The 13,023-nt window shown below is 51.0% G+C and overlaps 5 protein-coding genes across 5 annotated transcripts; all 5 read left to right on the forward strand.

Annotated features, from left to right (window-relative positions):
* Nucleotides 1–1,009: 1,009 nt before the first annotated feature.
* On the forward strand, nucleotides 1,010–1,486 carry APUU_41508S (putative BYS1 domain protein; the record flags this gene model as incomplete). Its single annotated transcript, XM_041704698.1, has 1 exon — nucleotides 1,010–1,486. The coding sequence occupies one exon, from the start codon at nucleotides 1,010–1,012 to the stop codon at nucleotides 1,484–1,486; it is 477 nt and encodes a 158-aa protein (XP_041557258.1).
* A 1,312-nt stretch (nucleotides 1,487–2,798) lies between these two features.
* On the forward strand, nucleotides 2,799–6,228 carry IDE1 (a-pheromone processing metallopeptidase Ste23; the record flags this gene model as incomplete). The annotated part of the gene is made up of 2 exons (XM_041704699.1): nucleotides 2,799–3,293; nucleotides 3,355–6,228. 2 exons carry the CDS (start codon nucleotides 2,799–2,801, stop codon nucleotides 6,226–6,228), a joined length of 3,369 nt encoding a protein of 1,122 aa, XP_041557259.1.
* A 462-nt stretch (nucleotides 6,229–6,690) lies between these two features.
* On the forward strand, nucleotides 6,691–7,765 carry APUU_41510S (cleavage and polyadenylation specificity factor subunit 5; the record flags this gene model as incomplete). The annotated part of the gene is made up of 4 exons (XM_041704700.1): nucleotides 6,691–6,731; nucleotides 6,800–7,051; nucleotides 7,141–7,388; nucleotides 7,473–7,765. 4 exons carry the CDS (start codon nucleotides 6,691–6,693, stop codon nucleotides 7,763–7,765), a joined length of 834 nt encoding a protein of 277 aa, XP_041557260.1.
* Nucleotides 7,766–9,661: 1,896 nt separating this feature from the next.
* On the forward strand, nucleotides 9,662–10,728 carry APUU_41511S (lipase family protein; the record flags this gene model as incomplete). Its single annotated transcript, XM_041704701.1, has 4 exons — nucleotides 9,662–9,746; nucleotides 9,806–9,971; nucleotides 10,031–10,367; nucleotides 10,429–10,728. 4 exons carry the CDS (start codon nucleotides 9,662–9,664, stop codon nucleotides 10,726–10,728), a joined length of 888 nt encoding a protein of 295 aa, XP_041557261.1.
* A 476-nt stretch (nucleotides 10,729–11,204) lies between these two features.
* Nucleotides 11,205–12,376, forward strand: APUU_41512S (DUF3431 domain-containing protein; the record flags this gene model as incomplete). Its single annotated transcript, XM_041704702.1, has 3 exons — nucleotides 11,205–11,587; nucleotides 11,656–12,098; nucleotides 12,162–12,376. The coding sequence occupies 3 exons, from the start codon at nucleotides 11,205–11,207 to the stop codon at nucleotides 12,374–12,376; spliced, it is 1,041 nt and encodes a 346-aa protein (XP_041557262.1).
* Nucleotides 12,377–13,023: the final 647 nt, after the last annotated feature.

Genomic DNA, 13,023 nt, shown 5'->3' on the forward strand with positions numbered 1-13,023 from the left:
TTGTTTCTTGTTTTGAAATTTGCAACAAGGCGTGGTTTGACATGGCTTGAAAGATCAGCGTGTAGAGTGAAACATAGCGAAAGAGCTTCTTTTCGTACTCATGAACAGCATTTGGTTCTCATATCCTAATTTCCAATTTCTTCCCCACGGCTTGGCTGCCCAAACCCCGAAATCCGAAAGTTCCACATGGTTGGTATCTTTGTTCATGCTAAATGCGTCTCCGGAGTCCGGATAGCCCCCGCATGGTCTGACCACAACTAGTCCCCGTTTCCCATCGACTCTTCTCTTCAGGTCGGTCAGTCAGATGATAGCTGAGACACAAAACAAGTCTAAGGCGAGCCAGTCTGTGAAGTCCATGGCAGCCGTCGAATACGAGGTCTTCCTGCAGAACCACGGTCAAAGCGAGGCGTTTATCCATAAATCCCTCTCGTTCCGCTCAACACCATACTGAGACATCTGCAAAGCTACTATTTGCTAACTACACTGGCGCAAAAACAAAATCCAGCGTGATTGGGCTCCTTTGCAGCCTCCAAGTTCCGAAAGACAGTCTGAGTTGTCTCTGGCCATATTTGTACCTCTGGATACTTTGATCCAGGATGTAACCGTCTCACTCTGCCCCGCTGGATGCCTCTTTTCCTCCTGCTTCTCCTCGTATATTCTACGACATGGCCAATCCTATGATGTCGCTTGTGCCACAGGCAACTTCTCGCTACGTCAAGATGCCTTGATCACAGGGTCCCAGCCCTACCAGAGAGGTTTTTCACGGATGCGATGCAGTCATCAGTGATCCTCCAGCAGGCGGTCTCAAGTTGAACTGTGAGAACTGGTGAAAGACAGCAGGAATTCAACGACAGGATTGCTTACACCAAAGAGGAACTACAATCCGCGGCGAAAACTATTTAAGCATGGCCTTACTCCCTCCGACAAGACATATAAGTTCTGTCTTCAACGCCATCAAACCCCCAACTGCTCCTCTCCACTAAAGATAACCACTCTCAATACCTTCAAGATGCACTTTACCAACATCGCTGCCCTCTCTATTGCGGCTCTGGCCTCTATTGCCAGTGCCGTCGGCAATGCCAAGGTCCACAACAACTGCAATGCTCCTATGTACCTCTGGTCCGTTGGCGGCTCCGTCAGCAACGTCCACAGGATCAACCCGGGCGAGACCTTCAGCGAGCAGTTCCATCGGGACCCTACCTCGGGAGGCATCGCGCTAAAGATCACTCGCACCCCCAACGGCCTTTACGATGGCAGCCCTCAGCTCAACTTCGCCTACACCCTTGACCCCAACCAGCTGTGGTACGATTTGTCGACTGTCTTCGGAACTGCCTTCCAGGGCAAGGTGCTTACCGTTACCTCTTCCAACGAGGCATGCCCGACTATCTGCTGGCCCGATGGATCCCAGCCCGCTGGGAGCCAGGTCAAGACCTGTGATACGGTCTCAGACGAGACCCTTACCCTTTGCGCTGATCAGTGCCCTTAGGTTTCTGTTGGGAGATTTTTTGAGGAATGGGCGAAACGTTCTTTCTTGACTATAATGCCTGTGTGCTGCTTAAGAGTTGATGGGAAATCCTTTCCGTTGATTGCTGGGTAATATAATGGAAGTATATAGATGAACCAATGCTCAATGTATATGCATCTATGCTTTGCTTTTTCCCATCCCCCTTCTAAAAATAACCTGTTTAATACAAAGTCCCCATAGCATCTTGCTAGATTGGGGAGAAAATGTATATTGACTTGAGCGAGTCAACCTTACACTCAGGCTCGCGCTCAGGCCTGCGGCGTAGGATAGGGCCTGTTCGTGGCTTCGCGGCTGCAGATGCTCGGCTGAGGCTGTTATATGGCCTGACTGTTACCTGGACAAGGTGAACACATACTTAAAACAAGGGTAATATGTGTACAAATAGCGAACACTAGGATATAATGGCCCGCGCTGAAATCTTGCAGTGACATTGCAATTGATCAAACTGAAGTTGCTCTAAACCTTTAGCTCCGTCTTATAGGCCATAAAAGAGACATATATAGCCATTAGTGCGTGAAAATATGGGAGATTGGGTTTGATCGAGAGGTGGTACGACTTCAAAATAATTGGCTGCAGGATGGTTCAATTTAGGGGACAAGCCCATGCAAATATTAGTCGAGATATTAATTAAGGCTCTTCTATATTGAATATTTTCCATCAGCCTTGCGTCTTTTTGCGCTTTTAAGCTGAGGCTCTCATCGAGCACCGAATGTCAATGAACCCTTCAACGCCAGAGGCACCAACCCCAGAGTCCACTGCCTAGCTCCAGAGTCCAGCCCCAGCCTCGCTGTTTTGCGATGGGGAACTCGCTCGCTATCGCTTCAACAGCCAATCAATTCCCAATGAAAGAGCCACCGTTGGGCTCATCCTGGTCTACTTGGTCGCTCCGAGGTATACAGCTTCACACCGCCCAGCTGCTGATGCTGTAGACATTCCTCCTAATGTCGTGCTTTGGGATTCCTTAAGTTGATTTCACGAGATATTATTGACTCATTGAGGTGTGCATTCCACTATTTCAAACCATTGGGGCCTCTATTGGATATTTGCCTCTTCTGTGAGCCCGTTCCTCATTCTGCGGCACTGTGGCGTGCGTACCTACTGAGAGCCTCTACCTGTCTGCCCGCTCGCTTTATCGCCCGCCACTTATCTTACCCAATCTCCAACCTTCGTTGACCCAGAGACTGTCAATTCAAACTGTCACTAGTCGCTCGCGAGTCATTTCTTGATCGTCACCGGGCAACCTTCCAGTTTCCTCCTGCAGCGCTCGTACTGCATGCCACCCACAAGGTACTCCTCTGTTCGCCATCTGTGGAATAGACGCCTACCCTGCGGCATCTCATTCTCACATCCATCCCCAGCGTCTCGCTCGCTCCTTGCTCCAATAGGTGCCGTTTCCGTGCCAGTCGCCCCTCATTCGCATTCCGCGTCTATTCGATCACACGCGCCTTCTCTCCGTTTGCCTCACTCTTCACCGAAACAATCCCCTCTCAACCGCCTCTCCGCTCTTCAGTCCATCACGCATACAAGGAAAATGACAGTAAAATCGACCGAGCGTCTGACAGAGGGGCTGGAAAAGCCTCTTCTGGATGACCGCTCCTACAGAGTCATACAGCTGCCTAATAAGCTTGAGGCTCTGTTGGTTCATGATGCGGAGACAGATAAGGCTGCGGCGGCAATGGATGTCAACGTGGGAAGCTTCAGTGACCCGGAGGATTTACAAGGTCTAGCTCACGGTTTGGAGCACATGCTGTTTATGGGAACAGAAAAGGTTTGCCGCACATCTTCGCTCTCACCGACATGTCTAACGGGTAATTTTTTTTTTGTTCTAGTATCCTGTAGAAAACGCATACAACCAGTATCTAGCCTCGCACTCTGGATCCTCCAATGCCTATACCGCCAGCACTGAGACGAACTATTTCTTCGAGGTGTCTGCTACGGGTACAGCTAACAGCGAGGCATCGAGCGGCCAATCCACCCCCAACGGAACTACAAATGGCACGCCGGCAGCGTCGGATTCGGCGGCCAGCGCTGAATCAGTAGGACCATCTCCTTTGTATGGCGCTCTGGATCGATTTGCGCAGTTTTTTGTGTCGCCGCTTTTCTTGGAGAACACGCTCGACCGTGAAATGCGGGCAGTAGACTCAGAAAATAAGAAGAACCTGCAGAGCGACCTGTGGCGTTTGATGCAGCTCAACAAGTCACTGTCCAACCCGGAACATCCTTATAACCATTTCTCAACGGGAAACCTGCAGACATTGAAGGAGGAGCCGCTGCAGCGCGGTGTTGAGATCCGCAATGAGTTTATGAAGTTTTATGATAAACACTATTCTGCTAACCGGATGAAGCTGGTGGTGCTCGGTCGCGAATCTCTAGATCAGCTAGAGCAGTGGGTATCAGAACTGTTCGCTAATGTCAATAATAAGGATCTACCCCAGAACCGGTGGGATGGTATCCCGATCTGGCTGCCGAATGATATGTGTAAACAGGTCTTTGCTAAGCCCGTGATGGATTCACGCTCCGTGGATATTTACTTCCCGTTCCCGGACGAGGAGAAACTGTATGAGACCCAACCGAGTCGGTACATTAGCCATCTTATCGGCCACGAAGGGCCCGGAAGTATTCTGGCATATATCAAAGCGAAGGGCTGGGCGAATGGATTGTCTGCCGGCGTAATGCCGGTCTGCCCTGGAGCTGCTTTCTTCACTGTGTCTGTCCGATTGACACAGGAAGGATTGCAGCAATACCAGCAGGTGGTCAAGGTGATCTTCGAGTACATTGCCATGATCAAAGAACGGGAGCCGGAGGAGTGGATCTTTGAGGAGATGAAGAATTTGGCGGAGGTAGAATTCCGATTCAAACAAAAGTCTCCCGCCAGCCGATTCACTAGTCGCCTGAGCAGTGTCATGCAGAAGCCGCTGCCACGGGACTGGTTGCTTAGTGGATCTCTCCTTAGAAAGTTTGACCCAGAGGGCATCAAGAAGGCCTTTTCGTACCTTCGCGAGGACAACTTCAAGTTGATAGTCGTCGCACAGGACTACCCAGGAGACTGGAACACCAAGGAAAAGTGGTACGGAACCGAGTACAAGGTCGAGGATGTCCCTGAGGATTTCATGGCCAATATCAGCGCAGCGCTGAAAACCACCCCGGAAACTCGACTATCGGAATTGCATATCCCGCATAAGAACGAGTTTGTCCCTACCAGACTTTCGGTGGAGAAGAAGGAGGTGCCTGAGCCCGCTAAGACTCCCAAGCTTATCCGCCATGACGAACATGTCCGTGTCTGGTTTAAGAAGGATGACCGGTTCTGGGTCCCTAAGGCTACTGTTTACGCTACCCTGAGGAACCCCCTGGTTTACGCCACGCCGGCCAATCTTGTAAAATCGAAGCTCTACTGTGAGCTTGTTAGAGATGCTTTGGTAGAGTACTCTTATGACGCGGAGCTCGCTGGCTTGGACTACCATTTGTCTGCCAGCATTTTTGGCCTTGACGTCTCGGTTGGAGGATACAACGACAAGATGTCTGTCCTTTTGGAGAAAGTTCTCACAAGCATGCGTGATCTTGTGATCAGCCCAGATCGCTTCCGGATCATCAAGGAGCGTCTGACCCGTGGTTATAAAAACGCAGAGTACCAGCAGCCTTACTACCAGGTTGGAGACTACACCCGATATTTGACTGCTGAGCGCGGCTGGCTGAACGAGCAATACGCCGCGGAGCTGGAGCACATCGAGGCCGAGGATATCCAACACTTCTTCCCCCAGATTCTGCGTCAAAACCACATCGAGGTCTTGGCCCATGGTAACATCTACAAGGAGGATGCACTGCGAATGACTGACACTGTGGAGTCAACTTTGAAGAGCCGCAATCTGCCAGAGTCCCAGTGGAATGTCAGGCGTAACATGATCATCCCGGCTGGGTCGAACTATACCTACGAGAGGCCTCTTAAGGACCCCGCCAATGTTAACCACTGTATCGAGTATTACCTCTTTATTGGGGACATGCACGATGAAGTCCTACGCGCCAAGCTTTTGCTGTTTGCTCAAATGACTGACGAGCCTGCCTTTGACCAACTGCGAAGCAAGGAGCAGCTGGGGTACGTTGTTTGGAGCGGCGCGCGTTACTCGGCCACCACAATCGGGTACCGTGTGATCATTCAGAGTGAGCGCGCTGCTCAGTACTTGGAATCCCGTATTGAATCTTTCCTCTCCAACTTCGGAAAGACATTGGAGGCGATGCCGGAAGAAGAATTCGAGGGCCACAAGCGTAGCGTCATCAACAAGAGACTGGAGAAGCTCAAGAACCTGGTTTCCGAGACTTCTCGGTTCTGGACTCACATTGGCTCCGAATACTACGACTTCCTGCAGAGCGAGACCGATGCTGCCCGTGTCCGGGATTTGAGCAAGTCGGACCTCATCGACTTCTATAAGAAGATAATCGAGCCTGAGTCTCCTACCCGAGCCAAGCTTTCAATTCACCTCAAGGCCCAAGCCGGCGCACACGAAGCCGACTCCAAGGAGCAGAAAGAGCAGGGCGCTGAAAGCAAGGAAAGCCCCGAAGACGCTGCTCTTACCAAGGACACCGGGAAGACCGCAAGCCCAACCTATATTACAAATGTTACGGAGTTCAAGGCCCGCCTGGCTGTTAGCAGTGGGCCCAGCCCCATCACGGACCTCACCGAGTTTGAGGATTTTGACGCCAAACTCTAGATTTCTTTGATTAAATACGTGTCATGGTTTAATGCATGATTTGGTTATGGAGGCGGTGATGTAACGGTGTAGTAGGTGGGATATGGACATGAGTTATTTGGGTGGTAGAAATAAAGTCATTGCATATTCTTGTCTGATTCTGTGTATGCCGTTTTTAAACATTTTCTACATTACTGTTAGAGTGAAGGGAGGGTAGAATAATAATTCCTTAGTATCACTCCACCGAATTATAAAAAATTAACCTGTCAATTGAATTGGAACTGCACAAACCTGATCGGTCTCTAAGAGGACACGGTCCGATGTTTTTGCGACCAGAGCTCCAACACCAATCACAACAACTCAGAGCTCCGGCCGCAACATTATACAGCAACATCCATTCCATGATATCCCTCGAAACCCATTCCGTTTAGTTGCTACTCCTGTGCTGTCCAGATTTACTTGAATATACTGACAGCAATCAAGATGTCAACAACGACAACCACAGCAATGCAAAGCAGCCACCCGTGCGTTCTTCCCTCCCGTCGTCTCGGTCCTCGTCCAGCTTGCTAACATACAAACTCGCAACACCCAGACCTATCGCGCCGAACGACTTCTCAGCAAAACAGCCCGAGACAATCCGCTTATACCCCCTCTCCAACTACACATTCGGCACAAAGGAAACACAACCAGAAGAAGACCCCTCCGTGCTCGCCCGCCTAAAGCGCCTCGAAGAACACTATAACCAGCATGGCATGAGACGGACATGCGAGGGGATCCTCGTCTGCCATGAACACAACCACCCGCACGTCCTGATGCTTCAGATTGCGAATGCTTTCTTCAAGCTGTACGTACCCAGTTCCACCTAGCCGTCGCAGATTCCGTATATTGCAAGAACCACTGACTGACTGGCTGGCTGGCGACTTTGATATACAGACCAGGCGACTACCTCTTCCACGAAGACGAAGAAATTGACGGATTCAAGAAGCGCTTAAACGAGCGTCTTGCGCCCGTGGGCTCACAGTTCTCTGGCGAGGGCGTGAACGAGGACTGGGAAATCGGCGATACACTCGCGCAGTGGTGGAGGCCCAATTTCGAGACCTTCATGTACCCGTTCTTGCCGGGGCATGTTACGCGGCCGAAGGAGTGCAAGAAGCTTTATTTCATCCAGCTTCCAAAGAAGAGTGAGCCTTCCAACAATGGACCCTGGACATTACGCGGGGAAAAAAGTGAACAAAAGTTAATGTGATGTTTTTTTTGTTGCGCAGAGGTCCTCTCAGTCCCGAAGAACATGAAACTCCTCGCTGTGCCGCTCTTCGAGCTATACGATAACAACCAGCGATACGGACCCCAGCTCTCGTCGATACCGCATCTACTGTCCCGGTATAACTTTGAGTTTGTGGATGAGAACGATAATGTTGTGGCTGCTACGCCTGGGACGGGTTCGCCTGAGGACCAGGTCCCTCGTACAAAGGTCCTTGCTGGTAGTGATAACAAGGACGAAGATTTGGGGATGGCGGACTATAACCAGGGTGCCGAGAACGGAGGGCAGGATCAGTGAGCGAAGCAGCTAGGCTGGTTATGTTCTCTCGTGGACGGACTGGGGCTGTGGGATGTGGTTGGCGTCTGGTGGTTAGTGAATACCTTGCAGACATGCTCGATCGCTTAAGCGACGTGACTAACGTGCCAGTCAGTCGAGTGCGCATGGACTACCCTATCGGCTCTTCGTTACTTTTCATATCTCGAAGATGTATGTGTTCTAGCTCTTACGACTGGCGTTTCGAGGAGCGATATCTATGCATGGTTCAATTCAATTCATCAATTTCTCCGAATGCCTAGTGGTTAAGTAGGATAAAATAGACCAATGGCGAGTCCACATCGCATCATCAAGACGGGAAAAGCGGCCGGATTGGGTTGTTCGCCGTCGACCGACGACAATCGGAGGGACTAAAGTAGTATAACAAACTAGCCTCCAGCTCCACTGGGTTGGCGCAAAATGTAAAGTGCCTTGCATGAAGAATCACATCACTGACAGCTGCTATTACGAAGGTAATTAATATACCGTCCCTTGTCGATAGGGGAATTCGTGCAGACCATGTACAAAGTCCCCAACCTCCGATATTTAACCGCCAGGCTAGGCAGTTCTGCGAGGTCATAGTAGGCTAAAAAGAGGGTATCCACGGAACCGCCTGGCCAGTGCTCAAAGTACTAACCGAGTACTAACCAGTTCAATTAGTGAGGAGCACGAGATCAACGGCTGGTATTGTTGTCCCACACCGGGGCTTAATATATCGGAGTACGGATAAGGCGAGTGAGTATGGACTCGACCTCGAGAGAGGTACAACTATGACACTGCATTTTCCATAGTGAAAGTGATAGCCATGCAGCAGTCTATTTCTCCGCAGACCGTAGTGACAGGGTTACTTCGTCAATGAGCCTGCAAGGCGATACTGATAAATTATGCAAGCTGAGTGGATAATTACCCCATTTCAATCAACTTATCAAGTGCCGAACCCGATGATCCCTTGATCCCCTCAGCCTTTAGTAGACTACTAGTAGACGCCCGGATACTTGGCAAGCACAGCATGCCCTGAGTCCCGCTTCCGAATGGTTCGTTTCCCTTTTCTCAAGTTGAATCTTCAGCGGGTCGATTTTACTCCGTAGACGAGGTGGTTGAGAGAGTTTGTCCCGCTCGTTCCGTGGTGTTTTCCTCCAAGCAAACGACCTAGTAGTTTAGTGGACTTGATGGGTTCGATGACAATCGATGCCCAATTGCCCACTTACGTCCCCTCTCTGCACTGCGTGGCTGGCTCACTAGCATGTTTCTGTATACTGATCTTCCACCAGTGGCCGTACTACGGGAGGCCAAGTGACGGTCACCGACCGACTCACCGTCTGCAGCGTCCACGGTGCAAAGCGGAGGCCTAGTTGGTGGGAGTTCGGGAACTGACTCGCTGTGGCCCGTGTAGGGCTCAGCACTGAGCACGCGGACACAGCGGCCAACGGATTTCTTGCTGGAAATGGGAGGATCGTCACGGGTGATAGACGCAGGTGGTTCTTTACGGAGTATTATTCGATCTTAGCTAAAGAGTTTCTAGCAGCTAGCTTATGGCTGGGGTTGTATCGCGCCCTTGCTTCTGCCTTTTGGACCGCTCCGGTGGGGCTGTATCGAGGGAGGTTAATGAGTTTCATGGCATTCCTTGGGGCTTGGATGGATCGTGATTCCGTGAGGAATGTTATAGGCTTGGCCTGATACTGGTCAGTTCCCAGGATGGGGAATGGTATAAAAGCAGTGGCTGTTCCTGAAGATCCGAGGTTTGTCTGTCTGCCAGTCTGTGTCTGAGTGTGAGTGTGCAGCGTGCCGGCCTCCTCCTGCCTTTCCTTTTGGGGTATTTCTTTTTGTATATACGCCTACTTACCTTATATATACCCTTGAAGGGTTTTGGTTGTTGACGGTATGGCCCGTTTTGGATATACTTCGGCTGCTGTCATAGCCCTTGCATGCCTGGCTGTTGCAGCTCCCACCCCGCTGGCTCGTCGCGGTTTGTCTGCCCCCGGCGGAAGAAGTTGAGAGTGATAGTGTATGACTGACGCAGAGCAGATGTTTCGGCCGAGGATCTGAGCCAGTTAGTCCTGTTTGCCGAGTACTCCGCGGCATCCTACTGCACGCCCAACATCAATTCTACTGGCAACAAGCTGGTATGCGCAAGCGGGAACTGCCCAACAGTCGAGGAAGCTGAAACCACCACGCTGGCCGAGTTCTATGAGTACGTTTCGTCTTTCACCATGAGATTTTCGATATCTCAAAGGCTAACGGGGATTGCAGAGAGAATGAATACGGAGATGTAGCGGGCTTCCTGGCCGCAGACACAACCAACGAGCTGATCGTCGTGTCTTTCCGCGGAAGTCGCACAGTCGACACCTGGATCGCAAACCTTGACTTTGGCAAGGACGGAGTTGATGATCTCTGCAGCGGATGTGAAGTCCACGGCGGGTTCTGGAAATCATGGCAGGTTGTTGCGGACACGCTGACATCTGGCGTTAAATCTGCCCTCGAGACCTACCCCGGGTTCACCGTGGTCTTCACTGGTCACAGCTTTGGAGCGGCACTGGCTACTCTCGGAGCGGTGCAGCTGCGGAATGCAGGCTATTCCATTGAACATGTAAGTCGCCTAGTAGCAGTAGCATTACGAGTACAGTGGCTACATACTAACGGCAGTGTAGTATGGATATGGAAGCCCGCGAGTTGGCAATGAAGCCTTAGCGCAGTACATCACAGACCAGGGCGGCAACTACCGAGTCACGCACACCGTCGACATCGTGCCCAGACTGCCGCCCATGGCATTTGGATTCAGCCACCTGAGCCCCGAATACTGGATTACTAGTGACGACGATGTCACTCCCACGACGGCTGACATCAAGGTTATTGAGGGTGTTGGATCGAGAGATGGAAATGCTGGCGAGGACGTGCAACTCTCATCGGCGCATGGATGGTATCTGATTGACATTAATGCCTGCCAGTGAGCGGAAACGTTGATGAATGACGAAGTTATATATATGATGAATAGACATTGTTATGCAATATGCAGAGTAGTTGATCCAGTGAAGTAAACAAATGGAGGTTGGGGGTGGAAGAAAGCCCAGCGCGGCTGTCGATCGCTCCACTGTGGCTGGTCCTGCTTCAACTTTGAGCTGCCAACTGTCGACTCCAGCTCCATCAACGGTCCGCCTGCCAGCCTCCTCCTCCACAGCTCGCCTCGCTCCCCGGCTTCGAATCTCATCTGGATTAGTTGTCTAAACGGCGACTACTCCACGGCAACACGCGTTCCGGCTGGTGTCGACGACAGCCATGATCGGCTGCCTGGTCGATTTGGCTTGACGCTCAAATTCCCGAACCGACCACGGAGGACTCTCGGAGCACTCCCAAACGCAACCGCGCATAATTTATTCCATAACCACGTCTGTCTGTGCTAGTCTGAGCTAGTCGCTGTGCGGCAGCCATGTTCTTCTTCTTCAGCGGAGTCAACAGCCCGCGCCGTCGCAATCGAGAGAAAGCGATCTTTCTGACTATCTTCATCATCTTCGCCCTGTACCTCCTCTTCTTCTCCAACTCCTCGCCGCGCAAACATGCCGACCCTACGATATACGACTCCGAAGCGCTCGGGGGCCCGTATCGAGATCCGCAGTCGGGCCAGGCGACTCCCGCGCGACACTCGGCGCCCATCCGGAAAAGCATGGTCGTGGCCAGTATGAAGCGCGATGATGTCTCGTGGTTGCACAACTACTTTCCGGATTGGCATAAGAATATTTACGTGGTGGATGACAAGAAGGAGCAATTGACGGTGAAACAGAACAAAGGCAGGGAATCAATGGTCTATTTGACGTGAGTTACTCCGTACACTCCCGCCTTTCGGAGATGGGGACGCATCTAACTTAATTGGATGTCTATAGGTACATCATCGACAATTATGACAACCTCCCCGACTCGATCCTCTTCATCCATTCCCAACGATACCAATGGCACAACGACGACCCATACTACGATGGCATGCCAATGCTGCGCAATTTCCAGCTCCCATACCTCGAGAAGCAGGGTTACGTTAACTTGCGCTGTGCCTGGGTCCTGGGGTGCCCAGAAGAGATCCATCCGCTGACCGATACGCACCGCGAGAACATACACGCCGGCGAGTATTTCAAAAACGCGTTCATGGAGCTCTTCCCTGGTGTTGAGGTGCCAGAGGCGGTTGGTGCGTCTTGTTGTGCGCAATTTGGCGTCACGAGCTGGCAGATTCACGAGCGCCCAAAAAGTGATTATGTGCGGTTTCGGAAGTGGTTGTCGGAAACGGACCTTACGGACGATTTAAGCGGGCGGATTATGGAGTACTCATGGCATAGTAGATCTCCCCCCTTTTTCACGATAGTAGCTCAGTGTGAGATAGCTAGCTAACGCATCACAGTGATATTTGGAAAAGCTCCAGTGCATTGTCCTTCCGCTGACGAGTGCTATTGCAGGGTCTTTGGGCTATGCGATTTGACCTGTCCGAGCCAGGACGCGTGCAAAGACCGCTACCAACTTCCGAAATACTCAACTCTTCCACAAGGCTGGCCGTTTATTGGATGGAATGGGCAGAAACAAGATCCCAGCAAGGGCGGGCTTCCTGACCAGGGATAACGACACCACTTGCTTGAGACGAAGGATTATAAAGGCATCTCCACTCTAGTGGACAGAGCTGGACTTCGAGAAGCCAGCAAATCCAACCCACCCCGCGCCCCAGACGGAAATATATCGTATAATGGCGGAAAGAAGAATAAAAAGATCCCGCTATTATCCGCACCCATTACTCGCTTCGTTCCAGCTCTGCGCGGGCTGTTAATTGTCAGGCATTATTAAGTTGGAAGCTGCTGTACACTATCAATAGATTTAACGACACGACACCCAACAGGCTGAATTTAATGTCAATACTTTTTTAGGATAGATAAAGAAGGCTTCTGGATAGATCTTCATGGATATTGATGAAATAAGACTTCCGGTAATGAAGCCTGCTTGGTAACAGATGGTTGTTCTTGACAAAGAGTTCTAGTAAATAAGTTAGGTAGAATATCATGATCCCCCTCGCCCCTTCTATAACAATACTCAACTCAAGGACATAGGAGAAGCAACATATATTGGACTTTGAAACCATGCCTAGAAAACCCAGCTAAAAGTTGTACGTAGCATTATTCACCCCCATATTGTCGTCACCAGCGATAAGATCAAAAAGTGGTGGAACCTCGGCCCCGGAGAAGTCAACCGGGCTGCAGCGTCTCCATATGCCAGCA

This window comes from Aspergillus puulaauensis, chromosome 4 (genome assembly GCF_016861865.1).
Source record: "Aspergillus puulaauensis MK2 DNA, chromosome 4, nearly complete sequence".
NCBI lineage: Eukaryota > Fungi > Ascomycota > Eurotiomycetes > Eurotiales > Aspergillaceae > Aspergillus > Aspergillus puulaauensis.